At 41.7% G+C, this 27,464-nt stretch overlaps 1 protein-coding gene across 2 annotated transcripts in view; it reads right to left on the minus strand.

The window, feature by feature from the left end:
* Positions 1-783: 783 nt before the first annotated feature.
* Positions 784-27,464, minus strand: part of NPR3 (natriuretic peptide receptor 3) — a 74,877-nt gene continuing 48,196 nt past the window's right edge. Inside the window, exons 4-8 of one of the 2 annotated variants that reach the window (XM_034657044.1) lie at positions 15,068-15,203; positions 9,259-9,353; positions 7,531-7,666; positions 5,979-6,063; positions 784-4,940 (exon numbers count right to left, since the gene is read on the minus strand). In XM_034657044.1, the coding sequence (XP_034512935.1) occupies positions 4,829-4,940; positions 5,979-6,063; positions 7,531-7,666; positions 9,259-9,353; positions 15,068-15,203 (564 nt within the window). In that variant the 3' untranslated portion in view covers positions 784-4,828. Of the gene's footprint in view, positions 4,941-5,978; positions 6,067-7,530; positions 7,667-9,258; positions 9,354-15,067; positions 15,204-27,464 lie in introns of both variants that reach the window. The other variant, XM_034657043.1, reaches the window with a different exon arrangement.

Here is a 27,464-nt window from a genome sequence, read left to right on the forward strand (position 1 = left end):
TCCAAATTGTTCTCTTTCTCAAAATTTTCTGCCCAATTATTGTGTGCTAGCACAGCTTTGTTCCCCTAGCAAATAAAGAACAATCTGGTGGTCTGTGTGCCGATGTACACCCTTTGTGGAAGGGCCCTTTATTCCTGTGCATAAAAGTTAGGTCTTTAAACATGTGAATCAAAGCAACAGCATTTTTGCTAACTCTTAATTTTGCTTCTTCAAATCTCTCCCCGAGGAATCATTCCACACCTGATACATCAGAGAGCTATTATAACATACGGATTTTTACTTCTGACACTCGGCTTCCATTGAAACCCTTTGACCATATTTGAAGTAGCTCAAAACATGAACATTAACAGCATCAGCTGGTTTAGATTGCTTTGCCTTTGGTATGAATTAACATTAGTGGTTAATGAAAAATTTGAACAAACTCCAATCCAGCCCCTTTTGAAAGTCATTGTAATCCTAGAGTCTAGCTGTGGGGTATGCCTGCAAGAGACATTCGTGAGATCTACATGCTGAAAACCAAAGCGAGGCTTGTTGGAATATAGGCACACACAGGCTTGTCCTGCCCCGAGAGCGTGTGTGGTCAAGCTAGCACAAGGGTTCTGATCCAAAGCCGGCTACATTCTTATAGGCAGCACTGTTCTGTCTTCTTCCCCTCTGAGGAAGTACGGAGGTCCTACTCACAAGTTTTATCCTGCATAGGCAAGATGCCAATGCATCTTTGAAGCCACAGTGGATGATGGGGGGACAGTGAAGGAAATGGATGGTGGGGGGCGGGGATGAGGGAGATGGATGGAGGGGGGGCAGAGGTGAGGGAGATGGATGGTGGGGGGCGGAGATGAGGGAGATGGATGGGGGGCAGTGAGGGAGAAAGGGGTGGTAAGGAACTGCTTGCAATACCACTCTCTTCTGTTTCTTTTGGAGGATCAAGCTCCTGATTCTTCTGGCTGGGTGTGTCCCAAGCTTTTTGCTGAGTCTGGCAGTTGAAGATGGGCTAAATTATTGGGTATTCTTTAGTTCTAAAGATCAACCGAAAAGAAACAGATCCCTCTGAACAGCACCTTCTCATTCTCTATGGTTCCACACTGCCCCCAAAACAGTCCATGTTTTCAGACAGTTTCCTTTTTTTCCACTGAAGAGGAAATTCAGCCCATTTTCAGCTTCTCCATGAAGCACTAACCACCAGGGGCATAACTAAACAGAACCCGTGAAATCTAGATCGAGGGGCCTAATTTGGGTTGGTGTTCGGTTTTCTACTGTATCCACTCAGGATCTGGGTTCTTTGTGTCCCAAGAAACATAAGTATTCATTCCTTTCAGTTTATAAACACTCCCTTAATACTGGTGGTATAATATTTTATTTGGCCTCCCAAAGAGACTTCCACAAATAGCCCTGTATACTCACTCACAAGAAGGTGGTGATGCCATGGGAAGCTAATTTCTGAATTGTCACTGTCTGTATCAGGTCTATACAATAGCTTTAACTTCACTGCCAACAGTATACCTTACACTTCCAAAATCAGTAGCAACCAGAAGGAAAGTGGTAAACTGGGGACAAAGCAGGCACAGGTACCTTGAATAAGCTAAGAACCTTAGAACCTGTGAACAGGGAGAAGTGATGGGACATTCTAAAGCAAAAGTCTGAATTTTACAGAAGAGTAGAAAAGGAGACATTCTCTTTCCATACATTTCTCTTCTCTCTCCATTAAATATAGCTTCTGAAACATTAAAAAAAAAAAAACCCCAACTATTTCAAAGCCTGTGGAACTATGTCTGTGGTTCAGGAAAGGACAAGCTGACAGTTCTGAGAAATATAATGTTGTAGGGGCTCCCTCAGGGAAACTGTAGTCAGTCTGGGGGAAGATACACACTCTATACAGAAAATTATTTCTGGATAGAAGTGATCATCTGGAGACAGCCCAGAAAAAAAAAAAACCAAACTATTAAGGTGGCAATGATTACCATAAAACCTATACTTAATTCCAACACCATGAGTATATGTAAAAAGCATATACTCATTTTGACCTATATACATATCAGCTTGTTCGGCCAGATGAGAAAATACTGATAAAGTTTCCCTTCTGAAATCTGAACACCCTAGATTTCAGGGTAAAAATTTATAGGGTGATTTAAGAACTGAAGCCCTATTTATTTTACTGTATGACACGTGGCTTCTGGTGGAGTATGAACGACTAGTTGTCAAAGATGGGTTTAGCAGTAGGAGCTTAAGTCCCAGATTACAATCTCTGGAGGCCTCAACCCGGGGTACGCCTGCTCCAAAAACCTACCATTTGTAGCAAAGTTTTCCAACTTAATGGCATTTTCAAAACTTAATGGAGTTTTGGTAACTCATATGATGATTTCAAGGAGGAAAGAAGTGAAAACGGGCATGTAAATAGATAGCAATCAATCTTAAAAACCCCCAGAACTGCTTTAACTTTGGAACAGAATGCACGTACCTATGAGAAACCTCATGACTTGTTCCGCCATTTTTAAAAAACTAAAATCTCGCTTCTACCATTTTATCTGGGGATATAATATTAAATTTGGAACTGTTCCTCTACCTGAAGTAAAAATAAAAGATATTTGCTTTAAAAATGTGACAGTTAACGGGCCCCTATATTAATTCCAGAAAGGTCAGAAATGTTTACGTCCAAAGACTGCAACCAGATAGAGTGATTTTCCCCCTGCAATAAGCACATAGGCTTGAAATTTAAATTTTTTTTTCACAAACACAAGGTAGTATAAAATGAATATCTCTAAAATACATTGAAAACATCATTGAAAAATAAAAATGAGAAATAAGCTTTCAATTCATGAAAAAAAAATGGATGCAAACCTTCCATTCTGTTTTCACTTTAAGGAGTCCTGAGTTATTAAATATGTTGCTTTCCTAGATTTTACTTCCTAAACTCTCTTCTGACATTGGAATTTCTGGAGCTTGCCTTCTTGCCTTCTTTTGTCACCTTTTTTTGAAGTCAGCACTTTTTCCTTTGCATCCACCACGGAGATCTACAGCATAGTCATTTCGTGGGTCATAGCTCATTCGGTTAACATGCCCTCCAGCTGCCTGAATCCCATTTTGTAAATGTAGAGGGGAAATATGCCTCACAGAGAAATAATCCATTGGCTGGTTGAAGTAGGAGGGACAGAGGCCGACTCCTCCAGGGAAGCAAGCTCAGGCCAGCCTTCAAGATATGCAGCTTTCCTTCTGCCTGCCTGCACTCCCGCCTGTGTGAGCTACGACCTCCATCACTACCAAGGGGTTGCTTGAACTCCCCTATTTTCCTCCCTATACATGATGTTTTGTAGTCACTAAGATAATTTTAAAAACTATTTTCCAGATGTTCAAAATGTTACTGAAGAAAGCCCTTTGTGACATAATAACAACAGGGTATGCCAATCTGCCAATTCTCTATTCTTCTCTCACTATTTTCTGCATAAATTATCAGCAAAAATAGCAACCTGAGTTTATACCTATGTGCAGAGTACTGGGTGCAAAGTAGATATTCAGTAAACGCTTATTTAACTTTGTTCAAATCCCTTAAATCTACACCTCACCCGCTATTACACGGGTTATTAGTAAAGGACGACTATAAAGCTTTGTGGAGTCAACCAAAAAGGAATATAGTAACTATTTAGATTCCCTCTTTTAACCAAAATATCACTGAGTCCTAGTAAAATGTCACGTATGCATTTTTTAATTTATCATTTCTGTGCTGTCAAATTCTAATACTCTATAAATTTGTTAAGGGAAAAGGGCTGCCTTAAACCCTAGTTAATTCTAATCAATTCCACCCTTTATCTTGAAACTCATCATTTGACCAGAACTGGAAGAGGTCTATCCTTAAAATAACTTCGCATTTAAAACAGGTAAATCGATGTCCTCCTGTAGAGTCTGTGATCTGAATACATTTCTAGATCTCTGTAATTAAAGCAGCAACTGGCATTTGGCTATGGCCAAAGGGGAGAGGGAAACAGGGAGAAAAAGAGAAGGGTCTTTCATCATTGCTGGTTTGTTGTACACTTTACCCATGCTTTTAAAATAAAAGTGGAATTTAATCTTCAAAATGAAAAAATAGACACATTTTCTAATAGCAAAATATAAGATTAAAATACCTAAAATAAAATGTTAGTGTGAAACAGGGCTTTTTTTACATTAAAAAGTGAAACATTTTAGAATTGCTTTTCTTATATAAATCCTCTTATCTTACTAATAGTTACAACTTTCCAGAATAGCTTTTGTGAGATGCTGAAGGAGAGAGGCAGGAAATCCTTTATCGAGATATGAAGTCAGGACCTGAATATATACATTGGACAGAGTAGTCCTCGACTTCAAATCTGTCCACCAGCATTACGGAAAGGAACACCGTATTTCCAACCTTGAGATTTTTCATTACATTTTCCTCTTTTAGGACGTTAAATTCTTTCCAAGAATATTCTACTCGTAAAAATGATTTTATTCTAGCTATTAAACATTTCATTTAAGAAAACCACATTTTTGTAGCCTTATGTGAAATGCCCCCAAAAGCCATCAAGATATGGAGACATCAAATTTTCAAACATAAATCCAATCATATGCCCTTGAAACAGTACGAACGTTTAACAGAGAGACGTTATATTCTCATATTTGTTTGCCATGAGGTGAAAGACCAGGAGACATATGGTGATTAATTATAGTTCCTGAGCTTCTAAAGAAATTTTACAACAAAATGATTAACTGCTTAAAAGAATGAGAATGAGTTCTTCAAGAGCGCCCCTTCTGTTCCATTGATGTCTTTCATCCCATCTATCTCCTTAAAGAATCTCAGGCCAAAAGAAAAGGATTTCTTTTAAGCCACTGAAAAATGGGATCTGATGGAATCTTCCCGTAACTCTCGATGTTTTCCAACGTTACTTTCTTCTTGCTGGCTTCGCCTCTCAATGGTTATTCTGTATTTCTTCCTGGGTAAAGGGAAAGTGAATGTAGTAATAAAACCTCACTTGGCAACAAAATACTATGGTTTCTCTTACAAAGAATGCCCTCAAGGGACATCTGGGTTTGGGTTGATAAATGAGAAGTGACAGAATATGAAACCCTGGTCGGAGATTAAAGCAGTGTGCCCCAAGGCGTTATGCCCTTATTCAAGGAGGAAAATTGGCATGTTTTCTAAAATGCCATAGAACAAGCCCTCCCTTTTCCCTAGGTGCCTTGTGGGTTAAGTCTTGTCTGTGCTGCCGCAGAAGCTCTCCCTAACTCCCAGGATGTGCCCTAGATAAAGATCAGATTAAGTGTTCTGTGACCAAAGGAACAGGAATACAACTGTTCCCCCAAAGAGTCACATACACCCGGGGTTACATTTCCATACAGAAATGAAGAAATCTTGGTCTAATGACTTGAGACCAAGCCACAAACTCAATCACCAAAGATTACAAAGGAATGGACCGCCCTCATGATTTGAGACTATGGTACCTTGAACACACATAAATAGTACAATTTTACAAGCTTTGGGGCTTAATCACAGTAGCAGTTAAACGTGTGGATTCTCCAAGTACTGAGCACAGACCAGCCTGAGAGCGTGGCCTGCCCAGAGCCACCTCCTTGTCTTCAGAAGGCAAACCCAGACACCTAGTTCTGAGTTGGGGGAAGCTTAAGAATAGATAAGCTGTTTTTCCTTTGTCCAGATTCCTTCTCCACTTAACAAACATTTGGTGGGTGGTAGGAATTTGCATCAGAATGTGATCAAAGGATAGCAGTGGCTCTGTGGCCCACAGGGGAATGCAGTAGAAAGCCCTGACCCACTGCCCAGTGTGCTAACCCACTGACCACCAAACCGGCAGGGTCATGAAGACCATCAAAAAGAACAGCTTTGTTCTTTTAACCGCCATGCTTTTGGGATAAGAGCAAGATACGGACAAGTCACAAGGAGGACTGTGCAAAGGTGAGTCACCAAGGCAATAGAGGAGAGTGAATTGTAAAACTTGATAAAGCATCATCCTAACCTGAAAAAGTAGAAGGCCATTAGCAAGCCAGCGCCTAGTAAGGCCCCCACAACAATTCCTGTCACTGCCGATTCTTCTAGACCACCTGCTTAAAAAAGAAACATAGATAATAAGAGTTCATTTGGAGAAACAGAAATGTCTCAAGTTTTAGTCACTGGAAGGTGTATCTCAATTTCCCACTTGTGGCAAATTTTCCTTTTTTTTTTTTTTAATAAAGTTTTTCTAGGGGATCCTGCAGTGGTTTTTTTTGTTTTGTTTTTTTGGGTTTTTTTTTTTTTGCCAAGAGCAAAGCTTAAGAAGCATTTAAGAAAGGACCATGGGAGAACAATGGAATAAAGCAGGTTCAAGAAAGATCTGAGGAACACTGGAAACAGAGGTTTTCAGGTACGTGCATCCTCTCCTGAGCTCCTAGTCAGAGAAGACAACTGGACGGACCATGGGACTGAGCCAGCATATCTTATTATCACAGACGGCTGACGACACCTCAAAGTGCTATTAGATTTGGTGAAAAGTGCATTGGGCTAATGTTCTGTTTTTAGATGTTCTCTCGCCAAAGCCAGAGTTTCATGTCAAAATGTCCTATATAACTTTGTGAAAATGTGAACAACAATTTGAAACAATCGAGTTCAGTAGCGTCCCAGTTATTATATAAACATGACAAATAGCTAGCTTTTGTATAAACAGTGTAGCATCAGCCTTTAATGCATTACCCCGGTTAAGCCTCAGCCCGAAGGGTTGGGTACATCTTTGTTATTTGGCATATAGGGAAACTGAGGTTTAAAGAGGTAAAAAAGAACATTCCTAGGGTCACAAAACCAGTAAGTGACAAGGGTGGGATTTCAAATCCATGCCCAGCAACTCCAGAGACTGTTCTTAACATATGTCTGCTTTTCTCCTTCCCGTAATTATCGCATATACATACATAACGCAGTTTGAAGGCTGGTCCCAAAATAAGGAGCATACATATGTTAGCCTAAAGTGACTAACTGGCCCGAAAGATCGATATTCACTTGGTTCTCTCTCACTAGCTTATCTCTAAAGCAACGATTTCCAACAATTTCCTATGTGACCTCCTTGTAAGAATGTCCACTTGCTTCTATATTTATGACAAGTCTGCTCATATATAGCATATTTTACACGGACTTGCCAATCGTAAACTTGGGGGTGTTTAAGGGACATTATCTGTTTGGTTCTGAGGGGTAGGAGGACACCTACAAACTCCGAAAATCAGCATGAGACTTGCTACACATTTAATATTGGATCTTTGTATTTTCCCTAAGTGGTCATCTCAAATGTGAAGAGATTATATTATGGTAAGAGATATAATAATAAGGAAAAGGCTTCTACCATCATGAAAAAGAAGGAAGACCTAGAAACCTCTGACGAAAGTGAGATGGCAATTTGTGAACTATTTCCATGGGTTTTACCACATCAGAAAAAGCAAGCTGGACCTTCAGAACGTGAGCTCCTGGATAGCATCTGTCTTTTAAACTTGCATTGTGGTGATAGTGTAGATGGTGAAACACAGAGCAAATTAAGTCTCTAAACTTACATGATTTGCAAGGAGAGCTGTTTGTGTGCTCCACAATTCTGGTCTCATCTATTCTCAGTTTTAAAGGTCCCCAAGGATATTTGACATTCGGCCGCATTTCAAAACGACCTTCTTTTCCAAAGTAATCACCAATGACCTATGTCAAAGCAAAAAACAAATATGCAAACTGAAAGCTCAAAGTTCTCTGTTTCCAACGGAGGCATGGGGTGGGCACCCCATCACACTGCCTATAATGGTATCTTTTTGAGGACTTCGTAAGTCAAGATTTGCAGTCACTAATGGTGCTTTGAAGGTAAGCACAACTTAGGGAGAACTGTGGCTCCCTATGGCGGGAGGGTGGTCATACAGAAAACAACAATCTCAGAATGTATGGATTTCCCTTGTTCCTCGGAGGGGACGCATCGCCGTCCGCCACAGAGCAGCCCACGCAGTCAGCCATTTGTAAAGCCCAAACTGCTTTCAGAGTTGTGGGAGAGAGTCAGGGCCCATCTCATAGCCAGATTAAGCCATTACAGGTGCACGGCCTCATACCACTCCATCAGCTGGGCATATAAAGAGTCAAAAAGGGGGCACCTGGGTGGGTCAGTCAGTTAAGCATCTGCCTTTGGCTCAGGTCGTGATCCCGGGGTGCTAGGATCAAGTCCCGCATTGGGCTCCCTGCTCAGTGGGGAGTCTGCTTCTCTCTCTCCCTCTGCTGCTCCTCCTGTTTGTGTGTGTGCGCTCTCTCTCTCTCTCTCTCTCAAATAAATAATCCTTTTTTTTTTTTAAAGAGTCAAAAAGTATCTTTTAGGAATATCCTGTTTCACCCTTCTCTGGCTGGAAGATTAGTCCGTGCCTTCGGGAGTTCCATTCTCCTCTCTGATGGATTTACCTATTGGCAAGCCCATTTCCAGACTGAACTCTCTTTTTGAACTGGCTCAGTATTCCTTGCTGACTCAGTTCAAGGTTTGTCCAAGTTCGTGGTTCAAACAGATGTTTCACCAGCTACCTGAGCCCTGATCTAGAAGCACGCTTCCCCCAGGTTCTCAGGATCTGTTTCCCTTTTTTCTGGGCACCAGCACACTGGACCTGAGTGGCCTGGGATGTCGCCCCTGTCTCTCCTGAAGGAGGCCCAGCAATTCCACAGGCTAGTTCATGTCATGGTACAAAGAATTCTAGATAATCACCAAAATCCAACGATCACTGGCCTGTGCTGCGAGCACTTTCCAAGTCCTTCACACACATTCACTCCTGAATGCCCATAACAGCCCTACAACGGACTATTACTCTCCACCTTTCACAGAGGGAGAGACTGGAATGTCCATGACCCAGACCACTCCAAGGGTTAAAAAAATCACTCAGTAAATACAGCAAGTGCCAGGTTCTGCAGGCTCTGCTCCTCTCACAAAGGCCCGACACATGCACACTAGGAGAAAAGCAGCAAGTCCCTTATGCCAGGTCCCATCAAGTGCTATGGGAACATCACCTCCGAGCGACAGCCATCAAAGAAGCACACTTGGCTGCTGGACATAAGATTTCCCCACTGAGGGTAAACTTGGAACCATTTCTTGAATCATCCAGGATATCCTCAACCAGAAGTGAGCCCTCCCTACTCGGAAACTCCAAGATTTTGAGCTCATTTGTATTTGGAGGCTGCATTGGGGACAGCTATTTGGACACCAGGACAAATGCACTCCTTGGAATCTCACAAGCAGGAGGAGCCACGGAGTCATACTGTCATTTGCTCACCTCCTGGGTGCCCGCTTCGGGATCTGTCATAGCGATCACGGAGAAATCCCCGTACCGGTCTCCATTGGCATCTATGGACACCTGCCCAGCAATACCTAGAGGATGAGATGTGAAGAACTCCAAGTTAGTGACTTAAAAGACCTCTGTCTGCCAACAAAAACAAGAAAATGAATTGACAGGATTCTTTAAACAAACTCATGCCACAGGGAACTCATCAGACTCTGAGCATTTTTGTTGGCATTTGGAAAGACATTGTAATTTCATCTGTGTCTGCATTCCTAAATTCTTAACATTTCTTCATTTAAAAATGAAAAGAAAAAGAAATAAATGACCTTCTTTGAGGAATATGTTTAAAAGAAAAAAAGATTAAGACTAATCCTGAAAGCAGCATGCTAACCCCAGAGTTTTGTATTAATTTAAAAAAACAACAACAACAACAACCCTGCAAGGAGAGAGAGTTTGGAGGTGTGGCTCGCTCCTGACTTGTCATGAGTTTTTGTTATCACCGGCCACACATTATAGAAGAAAACTCATTGTAGGCCCAGGACTCAGCGAATGTGCTTCATTGTGGGCTCCCATGATGCCCAGGAGAGCAGAGGGCCTGCTTCACAGGTCATGGGAGCCAAGAGTTAAAGAAGAGCTAGTCTTTACCCCACTTGCGTTCATTCCTTTTTGTTTTGTTTTGTTCTGGGGGGTTTTTTCCCAGTTTTATTGAGCTGTAATTGACACACATCACTGTATGAGTTTCAAGGGTACAGCGTGAAGGTCTGACTTAACGTATATTGCGAAACAATGCCCGCGGTAAGTGTAGTTGACACCCACCGCCTCACTGAGCTACGTTAAACCACTCTTCGTTTATCCAGATGAGTTCTGGGCTGGCAGGAGGTGCTGAATTTAATGCTGCCGCTGAGGCAAAGATGAACTGGGCACATTCCCCCCTCAAGACAGGGGCAGCCTGGACTAAGGATTTCTGACTACATGTAGTTGAATCCTAGCTCTCACATTTATGAGCTCTGTGACCATGGCCAAGGGCTTAGCCCTCTGGGCCTCAGTCTTCAGGACTGTGAAAGAGGCACACCAGTACCTCCCAGCTAAGAGGCTGTTGAGATGATTAAATGAGCCAGGACAGGTCAAACACTTCCACCACAGGTGTAAAGACGTTAGCTGTTCTCTTCTGCTGTGGCTACTACCACTGGATTTAGAATCTGGGAATGGACATCCGACCATGCCCACACCACTCAGAGAAGGAGCTGGCATTTGGTTGGAGACTCAAGGCAGACTCAGTGAAAGGGCAGGTCTTTTATAGGAATGTTAGTGAAGTCCAAGATTTAGACAAGCAGCCATCAGGGAATGGCAGTATTCTCAGCAGAAAGGCCAGCCTTGTTAGTATTTACAGGCACGGAAGCTGAAAGGAAGCAGAGGGACGGTGAGGCTCTGGGGGAGGTGGCCCATGTGTGTGGAAGGAAGCAGTGAGATGTCAGACTGGAATAGGTGGTCCTGAGTGCCCACACAAAGGATTTGAATTTGCCTGGCTAGCAACAGTGGCTTAGACAGCTATCAGTAAAAGCAAATATGTATCATTAGTTGATATCAAATATGTCTGTCTGCATTGTAATTTTCATTAACTAAGTAAGAGAATGCATATGTTGGCCACATCCTAATTAACTAAGGCTACTTGTTTTCTTTCAATTTACACTGTAATAGAGTTCGGTGTAATTCTTAGTGTTTCTATTGATTTATTCTCTCCGGAAGTAAGATGAATGTCTGGGAAAAGGGATCCCAAGGGAAAGTTCCATCCTCTGGTGTGGTTTGGAGAGGGCAAGTGTTTGGGTTTACTGTCCTTTGGGTTGTGGTTTGAAGGCCCACTGAGTTTTCCAGACTTTGGTCTACTTTGCCACAAACAGGATGGAGCTACCATTCATCTTGATTTTTTTTTTTTGTCTTTTTAATATAGACTGGTTACAAAGGATATACCTATCTCAAACTTGTTTATCCTTGACAGCCTATACAACTTTTAAGTAAGAAATGCCATTTTTAAAAATCATATTTATCTCCAAACATATTGCCTATCCAAAACCATTCGTCATTCTATTCAGAGGTGTTTATAAAGGTGTGTTCTGCTAAGGCTTTTGCAGAGTATTTTCTAAAATAAGGTGGCCCTAGTAATCCAAGACCTCTTTTTTTTTTTTTTAAGGTTTTATTTACTTATTAGAGAAAGAGAGAGAGCCCACACAAGTGAGGGGAAGGGCAGAGGGAGAGAGGGGAGCAGACCTTGCTGAGCAGGGAGCCCGATGCGGGGCTCGATCCCAGGACCCTGAGATCATGACCTGAGCCAAAGGCAGACATTTAANAAGACCTCTTTACACTTTAAGCTATTACAATTCTGCCCAGAAATGGGGTGAGAACCCTCAGGGTGGCCGATTAGCAAGTGAGACTTCACCTGAGAGTATTGTGTTTAAGGTGAGACTGTCGGGCTGACAGCAGAATTTTCCTGTACATAAGTAATGAGACTTTCCACCCTCATTTCTATTGGCCTGTAGTGGACCTCAAGGTTTGAGCCACAGTCCAATTTACCTTGTCACTCTGACCTCTCACACAGACAGGAAATTCAGCTTCTTCCCAGGCAATTTATTGAGAGCCTTGAGAGATGGTTATAGGTTTCATGGTAATAAAACCCAAATTTGTCAAATAAATCCAGAGTATTTTTCCCTTGACAATTTAATGGTCACTTCCAGAGTGACCATTTCTCAGAATTCTTTTGGGGGCTACACTCAGACTGATTCAATTCAAGCTCAATTGGCTTCAACTATCTTTACATTCAGACAGATAAGATTCTAAGTTTAGACTGAACTGTAGACTTGATTGTTCTAGGACTCATTTCCTATTGCCGGGGTAGACCTAGCCCTAGAATGGAAGCATCAAGATGGGTTATGGGCAAATTTAGTCCATGCCCTCTGGACAAAACTGAATTCCAGCCCTTGTGGGCACCTGCCCTTCCCTTAACAAGCTCCTTGAGAAGACCAAGAACAAATGACCACACCATGTAGTGAGGAATAGCTAAGAACGGGATGTGGCCTACCGAGGTTGTGTCCACACATGCCGGTTTCTCGGTGTATTGGGCACAACTTCTGGGAAACCTGACTCGTCCTAACATGCCCTTTGAATTATCCTATTTGATTCCAGCTCCTCAACTGAAGCAGTCAGAAGTTGAGCAAGACAATCCTAGAGGCTCATTCGTTCATGTGCTCCAATCTTTCTAAAGTTAAAGTAGACGTCACACTAGTTTCAAGTAAGACGTGGCATTCACTAAAGCCACCAAGGAGAAATTAAATCCAATTGTCACCATAGCTGCTGACCCCTTCTTGCTGGAAACTGACCCTTCAGCACTGTCCTAGCATTTCTAATAAACAAGGGCAAGATGAGGCCATGGAGTACATTGAAGTCCCAAATGAAAAAACATATATATGGGCCCCAAATCCAGACTTGACAATACTTGTTCCCATCACTGAAAGATTTCATTTGTCGAATTGCAAATAAATGTAGAAAGGACTCAAGGAAAGATTTGGCGTGATGCAGGACTGAAAGGGCCTCCCCTCGGCTATCAGCTAGTCCGACCCCTTCGTACAGGTAATGAAAGAGAAGCCCAAAATACCGAGTCAGTGACTCGGAGGCAGGTCTCCGGAACCCTGGTCCAGCAATCTGTACTCCATACCGGGGGTTTTTCATTGATACCCATCTGCAAACTACACTTTATTTTCCACATGGTCCCCATTAGGACCCCTTTTAAAGGCTCCAAAAAGATCACGTCCCCCAAAACCTTCTGGTGGCTTTCTCTCTCACTCAGGGTGGAACCCAAAGCCTCAGTACAGCTTCCAGGTCCACATGATCTGGCCCCCGCTACCTCTGTGACCGTGGCTCCTAACACGTGCCCCTCACGTGCCACGTTCGAGCCGCACAGGCCTCTGCGCTCAGCACTTAGCACTCTCTCAACAGGCATGCTCAAGGTCTCTGTGCTTGTTGCTCTGTCTAGAATGTTCCCTCCTAAACATCTACATAATTTGTTTCACCTCCCTCAGGTCTCTACTCACCTGCAACTTTATCAGAGACCTTCCCTGGCCACTTTCTTTAAATTAGCAGTCTCCTACCACCCCCTCCTGTCACTTTCTGTCTCCCTACCTGCTTTATTGTATAGCCCCTGAAATGGTGCATTTATTTGTTTATCGCCAGTTCTCTCCACTGCCCTGAAAGCTCAGTTGATTTCAGGGAGGGTCTTTAGTTCACTGCTGAATCCTCAGCACTTTGAACAGGACCTGGCACATAGTAGGTGCTCAAGACTATTTGATGAATGACTGAATGAATATGAAATTGGGAGCTGCAAGACTCCAGCAGCAGGGTCATTCTCATTGAGTCTCATGTTAATTTTCTTTTGAGTGTGTCAGTGAAGTGAGAGGAAACCAGCACTCTATATGCTGTTAGCAAGAATTTAGACTAGTAAACCTCATAGAAGATATTTGGCAATATTAAATGCACTTTAAAAGGCACTAACATACATATCGACCCAGATATCTCATGACTAGAACTGTTTCCTGTTGAATATACTCACAAATATTCATCAAGGTGTGTAAGGTGCCTGTGATGGCATTTTGCGTCTGTAAACACTGAAGTAGCCATCAACTGGAGGCAGACTAAAGGAATCCTTGTGCAGCCATATGGTCGAAAAATATGGAACTACCATTTAAAACTGTGCTGAATCTATGAGTGCCCATATGGCAAATTTTTTTTTTTTACTTGACATATATGTTTTAAAAAGCTGAAATGAAGAGTGGCATTCATTATATGATTCCTTTTGTATAAGCTTTTGGATAAGATATACAAATGCATATGTGCTGGCAGAAGGCACAAAATACTTTTAGACCGGCTCATAGGAACTTATTAATAGTGCTTACATTAGGGAGAGGGGGCTACGGTGGGAAGGGATACTTTCACTTTTCATTTTGTACATTTTTGTTTATATTTTCCAGCCAAGAGTAATCTCATTCTTGTACAATTTTTCAATGTCAGCAGAGGTTGCTTGAGTGATGAGATTATGGGCCGTTTTTTTGCCATGGTTCTTATACTTCTCTGTTCTTAAGAAAGCCACAGCTGATACTCACCATCTTAAAAGTAAAATAAAAGCACAGGACTTGATTGGACTTGCTTATCATCTCAAACCACCCAGGATTGAACAGATGAATATATATTTGGTATTAGTTCTTTTAAAACTGATCACAGGGGCACCTGGGTGGCACAGCGGTTAAGCGTCTGCCTTCGGCTCAGGGCGTGATTCTGGCATTCTGGGATCGAGCCCCACATCAGGCTCCTCCGCTGGGAGCCTGCTTCTTCCTCTCCCACTCCCCCTGCTTGTGTTCCCTCTCTCACTGGCTGTCTCTATCTCTGTCGAATAAATAAATAAAATCTTTAAAAAAAAAACTGATCACAGAACTCTTCAGAAACTGATTATTTGTTGTGAATGAGGCTTGTGATAAATTTAATTTGAAGAAGCACAGAGTTGTTATCTAACAATCAGACGGAGCCGAGGCACTTCCTGTGTCAGTAGGACTCAAGCAAAGCACTTTCACAAGCTTTATCTCATTTCATTTTCACAACAAGTCTGTGAGGTGGGTTGATCTTGACCTACTATACTTACTTTACAGCTGAGAAAAACAAGAAACTGACAAAGTCCCACAGGTGTAAGAGAGAAAAGTAAAACTAGGGAAGAAGCAGCTTGATCACCTACAGAGTGTTGTCACCTTACAGACTGAATCCTCACCTTCAAATGTTCTGTTCCAAGTCTGCTGGATAATTTTCCCTCCATCCTTCTTGCTGTAACCAGCTCTGAGTACTTCATGCAAAGCCAGAACATAGAGGAGGATAGCATCATGGAATCCTTCAACAAACATGTTAACCTGGAAAGGAAACTCCAGTTGGGTGAGCCCAAACACCAATGTCTCAACACTCATGAATAATGTAAGCAAATCAAAACAGTTCACAAGTTAGTCTCAAGGTCCACAAACAGTGGCAGAGATGGGCAGAAGGGCAGCTAACAAGAGTCATGCCTTGGTTTTCCTGGCACTGGCTTAGTGAGGAAAACCCTTCCTCAGTTCGGGAATTTGGAGAGGAGACAAGATATTACAGAAGTGGAGGAAATGGTAGCAGTTGATGAGGCTCAGTACTCCAGGGGCATCCACCTTTGCCCAAAGTTCCCTCTACGTAGGTGCCCTCCTCCGTCCTCACATCTACTCTTTACCTCAAGCCAACCCAAGTCCTACTGCCCCGTGAGGTCTTCACCATCTTTAATGGTCCCCATGATCTTCCCATGCTCTGAATGCACTGATCTTTCCATGCACTGACTAAGGAACAGTACGGATCCATTCATTCATTTTTCAGATACTATTGAAAGCCCACTCTAGCGCTGGTGTTAAGGATTCAAAGAGGAGTGGGCACTGTCATTTCTACCTGCCTGGCATCCCAGTCCTCTCTTCCACTGGCAATAGCATTTCAGTTTCTCTTTCCAGTTTGTGTTCCTAGTGGTTCCTGTGCATCTGACCACTCCCTACCCAACCTCTGGACCAACCCCCCTCCCCAAGCTCTAACAACAGGAATGGAAATAGGCCTGGACCACTGGATCAAGTAAGATAGTCCTCCCTCAAGAAACTTAAGCTTAATGTGAACTTGGGGAAGCCACTTAATTTCATTCCATAAGCACCATTTGAAAGTTCTGATACCATATGTAAACCCATTGAACATTCATTGAACATGAAATAAGCAAATACGACCTTGAAAATTGAGTAGCTTCAAATTCTGTGTAAAAGTACAAAAAACAAAAACAAAAATCAAAACAAGTTTTCTTATTTCAGGAGAAAGTGTAAGAATGGAATGCCACGGAGCAGAATGAATTCAGCATCCCATGGAAGACCACTGTGAGTCTTTGTAAGGAGGCATTCTGTGCCTCATCCCTAGAAAAAGATCCCATAGGAAGAGAGACACAACGATCTGCATCACCTGGTTCAAATACACAAGCATTCACAGAAGACACCGCCCAGTGTACAGTACTAGGTGGCCTCATCCCATCCTTAAGCACGGTGAGTCCTGTTCTCATCACAGAAACAAATATTTTGGATTTGCCAAAGCCCAGTCCTGGAGGCAGTTTAGAATAATGGCTAGGGCTTGGGTCACTACATAGCTCTGCCACTTCTAGATGTGTTTCTCCACAACTCTGGGCCTCAGTTTTCCCTATCTGGAAAATATTAGGACTTATGGGGTTGCTCTTAGGTTTAAATGAATTAATAGATGTGAAAGACATCCAACAGTGCCTGAGAGAGTCAGTACTCACTGTTAGGTTTTGGTGTTGTTATTGTTTCCATATAGAGAATTATAAACCGAGGGATTTAGCCTTTAATTCTTAATAGCAGTATTCAGAAAATAAGCGATCTACTTATGGTATAACATATCTTATGGGCCCATTTTACACTGAATGGAAACCAAGGCTCCTTGTTCATGCTTTTTTTTTTTTTTAAAGATTTTATTATTTATTTGACAGAGATAGAGACAGCTAGCGAGAGAGGGAACACAAGCAGGGAGTGGGAGAGGAAGAAGCAGGCTCCCAGCGGAGGAGCCTGATGTGGGGCTCAATCCCGTAACGCCGGGATCACGCCCTGAGCCGAAGGCAGACGCTTAACCGCTGTGCCACGCAGGCGCCCCTCCTTGTTCATGCTTTAACATACCAAGCACTTCCAGGGGGTCACACCCTTAATTCTGCTCCAGCACAAAGCATGCAGCCCACACTGGTCATTCCACTGACCATCTAGGAGAGGAGGAGGGTGGGAAGCATGTTGGTTCACAGAAAAGCTCAGAGTTAGCTGCTGGACCCAAAGTCTAATCCTAGCCCTGACACATTACTTAATCTCTCTACTTTTCAATTTCCTCATTGGCTAAATGGGGGTTTGGTACCTACTCATCCCACAGAGCTCTTCTGGGGATTAAATGAGTTAGTGCATATAAAACATCTTGAAACGGTTTCTGGGACTGAGAAAACAAATGGTAGACATTGGCTTTTACTCTTAGTCGTCAAGCTTAAGTCTCAGAATCATTATTTTCTTAGGCAAAGAAGAATGATACAGAAATAACATCTACTAGTCGAAGATAATTTTCGGCTGATTTGGCTATGTTAATTCAATTTTCCAAAGGAATATGAAATTTCACTTAAGCCATGAACTCATCATGGCTTGAGAAAGTGTGCATGCCGATGATTTAATAAGTTGTAATAAGAGGACTTAAGCTGTGTAATTTCTCAGGCCATGATAAAAAAATTTTTTTTCAAAAGATAGCTCTATCTTCCCTTTGGTAAGTATATAAAACTCAGCCTGCTACTAAAGGAAATCACAGAAACTTGGAATATGGGAGCTGTAAGACGCCGTAGAAAAACTCTGATTTAATCCTGTCCTTAATTCTAGAACCAAAAGAGCATCGCTCCCCATCAGTCTTCCTGCACTCTCTAATGGAGGACTGTGCCCTCTCTACTCCTTGTTCCTGGGGAGCCTAGTATGCCCCCTGCTTAAACTGTAAAGTACCAACTACTGGGTTTCAGCTGTCCACTTCTCTCCCTCCTCTTCCTGAGTCCTTCTCAAAATCCTACCCTACGGCCACTACGCTGTCATTGCCGACCCACAGCACCGGACAATGCCCCAGCCCAACCCCCTTCTGGCCCCTCCTCTTCCTTCCTCCTTGATAGGCTCTCTCAATTGCCCCCTTTATACTCCCAAATTATCTGGCTGAGAAACATGAACTTGGATTACTCTTTTCCTACCAGGTTTGATGGTAGAAGAGAACAGATAAGTTCTGAACATGTGTCCAGATCTGAAAACTCATTCTACCTTGATGTGCAAATGGATCGCAAAATTTACCTTCTTTCCTCTCAAAGTGGCTGAGTGTTTCCCTCTCCTGCCAAAATCAGCAGGAGAGCTGCTGACCCCTCCGAGGCTCACTGGCACCCCGGCCTGCTGCGGGGGAGTTTTCATAACGCCTACCTCATAGAACCTCAAGCCAGAAGTGAAACCCTAGAGACCGTCTTTTCCCGAGGAGAACATTCTCACATCCACACGTGTTTTTTAAATGAGAGGAAAGCCCGTTAGCACATTACAGACACTGAAAATTGCAAGTGCAAAAAAAAATTTTTTTAATGAGGGAGAAAAAGATCCAGAGTACTAAGTTGCCTTTGAAACATTTTTCACTCGACCTCCAGGTTAAAAGGAACAAGGTCACCTGGTATGTCCCCCTGCCTCTGGTCATAACAAAATTTGAACCTCAAAGTCCTGACTGACAGATCATGCTATTGTTACTAATCAAAGAAAATAGGATTCCCTCATCTGAGTATTCTAGTATTTAGCATCATTTCTAGCCAAAAAGCTCTTCCTATCATTAGGCATTAAGTCTTTTCTTTTTTTTTTTTTTTTTTAGATTTTTATTTATTTTTTTGAAAGAGAGAGCAGAAGAGGAAGGAGGGGCAGAGAGAGAAGCAGGCTCCCAACGCAGGACTCGATCCTAGGACCCTGGGATCATGACTAGAGCTGAAAGTACATGCTTAACCGACTGAGCCAGCGGGCACCCCATAAGTCTTAAGTAAGTTCCTAAACACAGCCATTCCCCTGCTAGATGCTGAACAATATAGTTCACGATCCCTGAGAGTTTACAATCTCAATGAAATAGTACCACAGCAACACAAAAGCACACAGATGGACTCTACACAAGAAAGTTATGAAGTAGACCACAGTGAGGGGCAAGCTTCAGGGTAATAAGTACTTGTGCTGTGTACCAAATAAAGGATCTATCATTTAAACAAAATGGAAGTCACTCATCATCTTCCACTCATTCTGGGAAGTTTGCCAGAACAAGGTAGCATACTGGCACTAACACTCTCATCATTTTATCTCCATTCTCTTGATTTTGCCCTCTGTAGTTGGCCAGCAGCAGGTATTCCAAATGAAAGAATGCCATTTTGCCACTGACCTTCCTCTCTGCGAGCACTTGTCAGCCATGTCTATTAGTGTTGGTTTGTTTGTTTGTTTGTTTAATCCTCTACCATGGGGAAAGCTGAATAGAAATCTCGTTATATTTTAACTGATCATAAACAATTGCCATTCATGACATGGCCCCTATCTGTGACAGTGAGTGAAGTCTTTCTTATTTCTCTTTGGAGGGGCAAATTCATAGATGAATTCCTCAATGCCTGAGTTCCAAACAAGTAAGCAAAGTATGCTGCATGCCTCAGCTGTTCTGTAAAGTGAGAGTGAATAACACAGCAGTAATCAAGCTCCCCGGGGTCGTCTGGACATCTGAGAAAGCCTGTAAAGCTCTCAGACAGAGGCTACTGGGAGAAAGCTACCAATGTTAAATGCAAGCCTAGGCTGTCCTGGGATTTCGCTTGCGGTATTCACATAACTCAAGCATATCACACAGTGGTTCTATCTTCCTTACCACAAACCAATGGTTCCCAGTGCAAATGAGGAAAGCTGAGGGTGTTGGGCAACATTTCTCAAGAGTCTTTTGAAAAAGACATGACCCTTAACCTCTCATTCAGTTGAAGGGGAGATGAGGGAAATGGAAATTTTTTTAAAGATGTATTTATTTATTTGAGAGAGAGAGAGCACAAGCAGGAGGAGCAGAAGGAGAGGGAGAGAGAATCTCAAGCAGACTTCACACTGAGCTCAGAGCCTGACATGGGGCTCAATCTCACAACCCTGAGATCATGACCTGAGCCAAAACCAAGAGTCGGATGCTCAACTGAATGCGGCACCCATGTGCCCCAGGAAATGGAAATTTTCATGGTGACAAGGTAAGAAAAGAGATAGGTCTAGGACGTGCCCTTTCCCCTATCATATCAGGAACAATGACAGCTTGTCTGATTAATAATAAGACCCTTAAATGAAACTTATCCTGACCTACTGGGCCCCTGTTGATCATGGACAGGGGAAACAAATGGCCTTGGCATGCCGCAAGGATAGGCCAAAGGTTAAAGAATATTATGCATTTGATGAACACTTTACAAGTGATCTCCATGCAATAAAAACAGAGATTTTTGTTTTAATTCAACTTTCTGTTGAATCATAAAATTAAAAATCTATAATTTAGGGTAACAGCAAGAATTTCCATAAACCAAGTGACATCACAACCTCTTCAACACCAAAAGAGAGTTCTCATTCTTACTGGCAGACACTCTAATGCCTGATCTTCTTTACTGGGCACGCCTTCATGGAATTCACACTTGGTTACTTGCTTATTTTAGCCTTGAGGAAAGTTAAGTTGAAAATCTAAATCCTTATCCTAGTTGAACTCTGAGGAAATGCAAAGGTCAAGAGGCTTACTAACAACAGTTAGGCAGCACATTGGTGAGAGAGCCAGGGCCCAGCTGTGAGCTTAGCCAAAGCATTGCCATCATGTCTGGCAGATTTTTTCCTCCCTATACTGAAGTTATGATGGGATGGGGGTTTGCCCTAAATTTCCCAAATGACTGTCCTATCCTGGGCTCAGATCCACCGCTGTAGCAATGCCTACCCTGGGATTAACTCAGATCTTACAGCCTATAGTGTGGCTGCCTACAGACAGAAGCAATTTTTTTTTCTCTCTTTCTCCCATCACCTAACACAGAATGGATCATTAAGCAAAAGTAGTCCTGGGAAGATCGTTAAGTCAAGTTATGATCCCTCCCATACTACAGCAACTGGCTGCCCTTTTAATGATTGCCACAGCCGTGGAGGCTAAGCACAGGCACCACAATGCTGGCATACGGCATCCATTTACATGAGCACACCTCAGCAAGGAAAGCCACATGGAGCCAGCTGGCAGGGAGCAACAAGGTAGAGGAAGACTCTATGGAATTGGATTCTTCGAATTGGTGGCTGTGGAGCACAAGCAAATGAGAATGACTCAGAAACTTTCCCCTTGTTCATGCAGAGAATTCAGTCATCTGATACATTTGCCCTCTGAATGTGTCACACACACGTCATATCCGGATGCTTCTCATCACCCATTACCCTTGAAGGCTTAGTTGAGAAATGCACATACATAATGACATAATTGTCCCTGGCTTTCAGATGATCAAGTAAGTGATATCTGTCCTTGGCCTTCATATCCCACCAGTGCCCAACCAGACAGATGTGCCTCTGGAAGGCTTGATGACCCAACCCCCATAGACTGCTCTGGATACTCATTGGCCTCTAGTCCCAGGGGTCTGTGGTGCTATCAGGCACCGTGTTGAAGTGGATAAATGTATATACCAAAATCCAATGGGAGAAGGGCTGGGGCAGACAGCAGGACCCTGCAAGGCCTGCAATATTCACTGCCAGGTGGTAAGATAGACCCAAGACAAGAAGGGGGGTGACCAAACCAAAGGGAGATGGAGACAGGGAAACACAGGAGAACAATTTCTGGCTTCATTATTTCTGAAAGGCCAAAATCAGAAGGAACACGTAAATTCTAATTTCTCCAACTTAATGACATCCTTTTAAACAGCCTGAGAACTTCAGACCACTTCCCCTGAGTCATCTGGAGATGTGATGGCAAGGAAGAGCTAAGCAAAAATCCAGGCTTTGGGTTTTTTTTTTCCTTGGGGACGGGGGGTGGACATCTTTTCATTTCTGTCCTGTGTCTTAAAATGAAACATCTCCCTTTTTCTTTAAGCAATTTCAAGGTATGGTAAGAACTGAGCTAAGATCCAGAACCCCAACTCCTAGTTCAAGCATTATTGATCACTATGAATAGCCAAAAGCTTAATTTTGTTCAGTTCTTTTTTTTCTTTTTTCTTTTTTTTTTTAAAGATTTTATTTATTTTTTCGACAAAGATAGAGACAGCCAGCGAGAGGGGGAACACAAGCAGGGGGAGTGGGAGAGGAAGAAGCAGGCTCATAGTGGAAAAGCCTGATGTGGGGCTCGATCCCATAACACCGGGATCACGCCCTGAGCCGAAGGCAGACGTTTAACTGCTGTGCCACCCAGGTGCCCCTATTTTGTTCAGTTCTTAATTCAAAGTTTCCCAAGATGTGTTCCACAGAACGGGAGCATTCCTTAAAATGTTAATGGATGACTCTAGAAATAGCAGTGGTTAACAAGTTTACAAAATGCTAGATTGAACAAAGTCAAGCAGTTCTCTTTAATGCCAGGTAATTATTATAACAGCTACCTTTTATTGAATGTTTGCTACATGCTAGAAGCTATGTAAACACTTGAGTTCTACTGCATTTATTCTTTACAAACCTTTCATTGATAGGCACTGTTATTATCCCTGAGAGAGACTCTAACACTCTAACAGAATGGAGATATCTTGGTCAATGGATGGGGTCAAGATTCCAGAAAATGTTGGATGTGCAAGTTTTTAGTAGGGGTCCAAACCAGGACTGCTTAGTTATGACATTTACCCTTCTGACACGTATGTTCAGCCACCTAATACTGGAAAACAGCTTTGTGCTCTAGTTTGTGTTTTTAATTGGGTTGGTAGCTCTACAAGTTGAGTATGTAGACTGGAAAGAGCAATAAGAGTAATAAAGAGAAGACTAAGAGTGACGATGTTCTTCAGTGATGGAGAAGCAAAACCCACACTTGGAGAGGGAGTGAGAAGGCAGAGGATGGAAGGAGGAAAGGAGACACGAGGTAACAAGCTAATTGTCCCTCATCTCTTAATTAAGTCTTTAAACCAGAGCTAATACATGTCTCAGATCAAGTAGATCAGGATTTCTGATAAGTCATAGACTCAAAGTCAACCTTGCCCCAGCAATGAAGAAAAAGGCCTGTTAGGCCAAAGGAGCATCTAAACAAGCTGGATGTAAAGGATGAGGTCCTATATCAGAGACCAGTCTGTTTCAAGCACATCAGCAACCAAATCAGGTAATAAAAGATCTACTGATGTAATGTTTTTCTAACTGGCACTCAATGTGAAATATGATGACTGATAAATAATAGTAATAAATGTAGCAAAGCTTCATCTACCCAGCTTTATCAAAGAAAAAAAAGATGTTTCATACAAGCAAAGTTTCCAGGTTCTTCAGTGGTTTTTCTCTAAATATCAAAATATTTGAATAATGTAAACACTTTTGGTGGAAGCATTCTTGGGGAGCCACATACGTTCTAAATTAGCCACATACATTCCTGCCTTGATAGCATAAGTATGCTGCATGTGATATTAACTTATTATGATTCTCCATATGTAAGGAAGGCTATGACAACAGGCAGACCAGTAGCTTTCACTGCTATTAAAAAGTATATTGGGTTCTTTACACAACGCTGACACCAGACTTGTATGTTTCTAGATATTCTCACTTCTCCCTTGCTGAATCTTCATTATTATTTTTTTTTGAAAAATTTTATTTATTTGACAGACAGCCAGCGAGAGAGGAAACACAAGCAGGGGGAGTGGGAGAGGAAGAAGCAGGCTCCCAGCAGAGGAGCCTGATGTGGTACTCAATCCCAGAACACCAGAATCATGCCCTGAGCCAAAGGCAGACGCTCAACAACTGAGCCACCCAGGCGCCACTGACTCTTCATTATTAGCCACATTCCCAAATGAACTCTATGCCTTACTCTTCACAAAATTTCTTGGATTCTCTGAGCATGCCATGAGGTACCTTTACATATTAGCCCCTGGGCTTGGAATGCCTTCCACATGGACCTTGCCTCATCCAAAGCAAACTCCTACTCAACCTTACTGGATATTCTCAGGTTACCCTCTCCAGATCCACCTTCCACCCTTCTTCAACTAGCTCTGTGCTCTAGGAGGCTGACATATATGGACAACTCAACTGGGTCCTCTTGTTCCCTGGCTTCTGGTTGATTCAGCAGATGAGAGAGTGGAAGGAGATAAAGGTCAGGATGTCAGGGGCTGCACTCCTCTACCAGATGTTACAGGTGTTCTCCCCAACTGCCACAAGCCACATGGGTGCTAGTAACTTCTGCCTTCTCTTGCCCCCTTCTGGTCTAGGAGTTGTAACAGCTTCCCACATTTGCAGGCTATGGGGTTCCTTGCCATCTTTTGTTAATCTTCCTTAACTCCACACATAACTTTGTAATCATCCCTTCACTGAGGTCGATTTCATTTCCTTTCAATGTGTCTTTTATTTCCTCCCAGGATCCTAATCGACACATCAACCTTCTGTGAGCCACTCAAACTTGTTCTTGCTGGATCTTTCCCTGAACCACCCAATTCTTCCTTTCTTCCACAAGCGCACCTACTGCAAACTCATATCATCTCACTGACCAGTCTATTTTACACTTCCGCTTGCCTCCATACTCTGACATTCCACAAGCTACTTGATGCACAAACCACATGGTGGGTATCTTAGTTTCTCTCGGATCTAGCCCTGCATCTAACACAGAGACTGTACTCACTTGAGTTGACTCCACTGTCACTACCTGCTACTTTCACTGTGCCTCTCTTGATGTCATCTTTCTCTCTCAGACTTATTACTATTAATGTTCTGTAAACTGGGGAAAGAAATCACAAAGCTCATTACAACTATTCTTAAAATGGGTTAAACAATTTCTGAGTGAGGATTTGAGAGATTCTACTCTGATAAAATTAATAGATTGTACGTCAATTTTAGCTGCTCAAAGCCCTTTTTCGTGTAGTTGTTTTTGACTGGGTCTGATGTAGTTGAAATTGCCATAAAATTGATTCAGCAGCTGCTACTAAGAGAAAGACTTCCAGATTTTAACTCCAATACGTGATGTTCATACTGAAACTAACAATATAATTCTGAGCCAGTGAATGAATGAATTTCCCTTTTAAGAAATTTTTTCCATCAGGTTTGCTACAAACACACACACACACAGAGAACTATACATTATCTCCCTCACAAGAAATTTAATTCCCTGCACATTTGAACACTGTTTATTGATGAAATTAAGGAATTATTGGAAACTTTCAGGTATGAAATAGCATTATAGTTCTATTTTTAAAAAGAGAGTTCCAGTAGTGGTAGAGTATTGTGTATCAGATTAACGTTTCAAAAAACAATTATACTCTCAGAAAAAAAAATTAAAAAAAAAAAACTAATTGAAGACACTGGGAAGTGACCAAAAAGAAACAGAAAATATAGGAGATTTGATCCTTGGAAAAAAGGACCATATTTCATGAGAACTAAATGTATAGGAGTATCCTCTAAGGGTACTCCTTGTCCAGAAGACATGGGGTAGCTAGGATTCAAGCAGAAAGGCAGAGCCTTCCTGGCTTTAGAGGTCAGCAGATGTAGTTCAGAGATGATCCTGAGGACATACAATGAGGGAGTAAATCCTGGAAAGAAGATAGCCACAGAGAAGGGAGCACTCAAATATATTCATAAATTCTGCTGTCCCTAGTTGATTCCTAAACTGCACACACAGAGAAGGACACCAAGAATTCCAGTAGAAAGCAAGAGCTGGAAAGCTGAAGTAGCTAAGGAACATTTAAATTGCTGCCTTTTGCACAGAAGAGCATTTGGAGTTTGTAACCTGGGAAATATCTCAGGCTTTCTAATAAAGCCCTATATAAGCCACACCTTAGAAGTAAAGTCTATACCAAGAGACTAAGGAGTCATCCTAAAACGAAAAGCAAACCAAACCAGAGTAACCTTAATAAAAAATACAACCAAGCTTCCAAAAGTTCAAAGTATTTAGTAATTTAATTGCCTGCTGGAATAAAAATGATTCTTCAGAGGAACATAACTGAATACAGTCTTTATAACATATCATTCACAACATCCATTACAAACTCAAAAAATAATAGACATTCAGGAGCAAGAGAGATAGATGACCTATAGTCAAGAAAATAGTGAATGGGGGCGCCTGGGTGGCACAGCGGTTAAGCGTCTGCTTTCGGCTCAGGGCATGATCCCAGAGTTATGAGATCGAGCCCCACATCAGGCTCCTCCACTAGGAGCCTGCTTCTTCCTCTCCCACTCCCCCTGCTTGTGTTCCCTTTCTCACTGGCTGTCTCTATCTCTGTCAAATAAATAAATAAAATCTTAAAAAAAAAAAAAGAAAATAGTGAATAAAAGTGACCCTGAAATGATCCAAATGTTGAAATTAGCAGATAAGAACCTTAAAGCAGCTATTATAAATACTTTCAAAAACAAAGAAAAGGATGACCATAAAGAATGACCAAATACAGAATCAGCAGAGAAATGGAAGCTTTAAAGAAGAGCAAGTGGCTATTCTAGAACTGAAAAGTGCAATATTGAAAAAAGAAATATTCACTGGTTAAATTTAAAAGCAGATTGAGTCTATGATTGAAAAGATATCAATGGTAAATATCTTAATTTAAAGAACAAAACAATACAAATCAATACAAATATAAAACAATACAAAGTCAATATACAAAAAACAACTGCATTTCTATACTCTACCAACAAAATATTGAAAATAAATTTTTTATTCTGCTTACAACAGAAGTCATAAAATTATTAGCAATTAAATTTAATCGAAGATATGCAGAACCTCCACACAGAAAACTACAAACATTACTGAAAAAATTAAAGATAGATCAAATAAATGGAGAGATATACCATGTTCATGGATTGGAAGATTTAATGTTTTTAACATGTCAGTTCTTCCCCAAATTAGTCCACAGATCAATACAATCCAAATCAAAAAATCCCAGGAAGTTTTTTTGTAGAAATCGACAAATTGATTCTAAAATTTACACAGAAAAAGGAAAGAACTTGGAACGTGCAAAACTTCCTTGAAAGAGAAGAGCAAATTAGAGAACTTGTATTATCAGATTTCAAGATTTACTATATAGCCACAGTATTCAATACAGTATAGAATTGGTATAAATACAAACAAATACAGTAATGGAACAGAACAAAGAATCCAAAATCCATACTTACATCATTATCTGAATTTTGACCAAGTCACTTAAGCAATTCACAATGGGAAAAACAGAATTTTTTCAACACACGGTGATGGGACAAATTGATTTTAAAAAATGTGGGAAAAAACTAAAATTTGGTTTCTATCTCACAGCATATACAAAAATTCATTTGAGATGGATCACAGATCTCAACATAAAAGCTAAAATTATAAAGCTCTGAAAGAAAACAGAATATGTTTGTGTCTTTGGAATAACAAGTTTTTCTTAAAGAGAATACAAAAAAGCAATAAACATTAAAAAAAAGACTTCATCAATATAAAAAACTCTGCCATCA

This window comes from Ailuropoda melanoleuca, chromosome 3 (genome assembly GCF_002007445.2).
Source record: "Ailuropoda melanoleuca isolate Jingjing chromosome 3, ASM200744v2, whole genome shotgun sequence".
Lineage (NCBI taxonomy): Eukaryota > Metazoa > Chordata > Mammalia > Carnivora > Ursidae > Ailuropoda > Ailuropoda melanoleuca.